This window comes from Sinocyclocheilus grahami, unplaced genomic scaffold, assembly GCF_001515645.1.
Source record: "Sinocyclocheilus grahami isolate Dianchi unplaced genomic scaffold, SAMN03320097.WGS_v1.1 scaffold811.1, whole genome shotgun sequence".
Classification (NCBI taxonomy): domain Eukaryota; kingdom Metazoa; phylum Chordata; class Actinopteri; order Cypriniformes; family Cyprinidae; genus Sinocyclocheilus; species Sinocyclocheilus grahami.
The window spans coordinates 259,258-261,546 of record NW_015505990.1 but is presented as its reverse complement, the minus strand read 5'-3'; the positions used below and the strand labels follow the sequence as shown (position 1 = coordinate 261,546).

Sequence of the window (2,289 nt, the reverse complement as noted above, 5' to 3'; positions counted from 1 at the left end):
AATTCATGCCCAAAACATGACCTATAACTGTGATCAGGTCTGCCCTGAATGATCCAGTATCTTGCTTTTTAGGACTTGTGCATTAAATACTAATCAGCAGGCCTCTTTTTAAACTGATGAGTGGCTGTCAAACTAATGCATCCTCTAAAAGGTCCATTTAAAATAAAGATATGGATCAAATAAACTGGCTTTTTAAATTAATCCAAGCGACCCATTTTTTAGCCCGTCTGCAATGCTAAGAGTTTACTTCCATTGCAAGTGCTTTACTGAAAACATGATTTTGCTGTTTTTAAATATAGAAATCATTGTAATTTAATAAAATAAAAAAAATTGTATATAACATTTAATTTAAAAACCAATACAGCACACAAAAGGGATCCAAATGAACAAGAGAAGACAGTAAGGGGCAACTTCTGCAACAAATGCAAAAAAAGAAAATGCTGAGACAACTGTAAAAAAAAAAAAAGAAAGGATTAAAATGGAAAGAATAAAACTGGAGCTCTAAAAGAAGTCCACATCATCTGGGGCATCTAAATCGCGATATTCAATGATATTTCGAGGATCCCCACGCATCATTCTGGAAAAGACAGCGACATTTTATTAGATTTAGTCTATCATCATCCTTGAAAGAGCTTCTAAAACTATCACTTCCGTTCCCTAACTGCAATTAAAATAAAACTGAAATACAAAAGAAATTCACCGGTTGTTTCTAGGTTTTCCAGGGTAACCGCCTTGTCCACGGAAGTTGTCGTAGTTGCCCCTGCCGCCTCCACCATACTGGTTGGGTGGGTAAGGAGGACCCCCTGTTAAAGTGTCAAAGAAACACCTCTAAAATATGGTTTTACAGATGCACTACAATAATTCGACTTCAAAAAAAAAAAAAATAATAATAATTTCAATGACTTCACTTGGCCTGAAAACTAGAATATATAAATCCATGAAATTTTCAGTTTGGTATGACCATGAGAAATTTCAAAAGCTTAGATAATTTTGAATAAAGGAAAAGGCTAGATGTATCAATGTTTTATGGTTGCACCCTTGTTGATAAACTGCGATGCAAATCACATCACGACTTCCTGAAAATGCCAAAGCTTCAAGGCCATTTTCACTCTGACTTTACTACTTTAACACACACCTCCATAACCCATAACTGGCGGTCTGGGCTGGCCAAAACCCATGAGACCCTGAGGACCCTGAGGTGGGAACGGAAGACCTCCAGGTGAAAGCACTCCTAACAAGAGAAAGAAAAATTTGAAAAGCTTTGGTTAATGCAATTTTTCTTCCGATATACAGTGGGTATAGATAAGAATCACCCCCTTTAAAATAATTACATTTTGTTGCTTTGCAGCCTGAAAAGAAGACAGACAGTTTTTTTATCCAGCTGTATTTACTCAGTGCAAATTATAACATCCAAGTGAAAGATACAACACCAACATGTCAGAAAAACAATTTAAAACAGAATCACTGAAAAAAGGATCACCTCCTCCTAAAAATGACTTGTAAACTCAATCAGGTGTAGCTCATCACCTTCTCAATGGCACACAAAGCCATCTGACTTTCGACTGTGATCAGCGGTGTTCATTTTGATCAGCTCAGCATGAAAAGAGCTTTCCTGGAGCATTTCAGTCCTTGGTAGTGCAACTGAAGCAAACAATAAAGTATGGGTGGCAAGACACCGTCAAAAGATCTCTGGGATAAAGTTGTGGACAGGCACAAGTCATGAGATGGAGAAAAATACTTCAAAGGCTTTATCAATGCCTAGAAGCACAGTGAAGTCTATCATTAAGAAGTGGAAGGTATTTGGTAAAACAGACCCTTCCTGGATCAGGACGTCTCTCCAAACTGGATGAAAGAGCCGGAGGAAGCTGATCAGAGAAGCGACCAAGAGTTTCAGGAATTTATGACAAAGAGTGGTCATTGTTTGCATGTGACAAAAATATAACAATTTCTCCACAAATGTGGCTTGTATGGAAAAAACTCACTCTTCAAGAAAGGCCACATGCAGTTATGACTGAGCTTTGCCAAAACGCACCTCTGAGGCAGATGAGACTAAAATGGAATTAATGGCAGAAATCCAATACAGCTCATCATCCAAATAACAGCATTACTCCAGTAAATATCCTGTTATGGGCTGTTTCTCTGCAGCAGGGACTGGAGCACTCGTCAGGATAGAAGGAAACATGGATGGGGCAAAATACAGTCAAATTCTTGAGGAAAATCTGCTGCCCTCTGCCAGAAAGCGGTCAATGAAGGTTTACCTTCCAACATGAAAACGACAAAGCACACAGA

General features: G+C 38.3%; 1 protein-coding gene across 1 annotated transcript in view; it reads right to left on the bottom strand.

The window, feature by feature from the left end:
- Positions 1–390: 390 nt before the first annotated feature.
- Positions 391–2,289, bottom strand: part of LOC107562182 (serrate RNA effector molecule homolog) — a 22,042-nt gene continuing 20,143 nt past the window's right edge. Inside the window, exons 15-17 of the mRNA XM_016246769.1 lie at positions 1,136–1,231; positions 701–803; positions 391–577 (exon numbers count right to left, since the gene is read on the bottom strand). Of these exons, the coding sequence (XP_016102255.1) occupies positions 502–577; positions 701–803; positions 1,136–1,231 (275 nt within the window). The 3' untranslated portion in view covers positions 391–501. The remainder of the gene's footprint in view (positions 578–700; positions 804–1,135; positions 1,232–2,289) is intronic.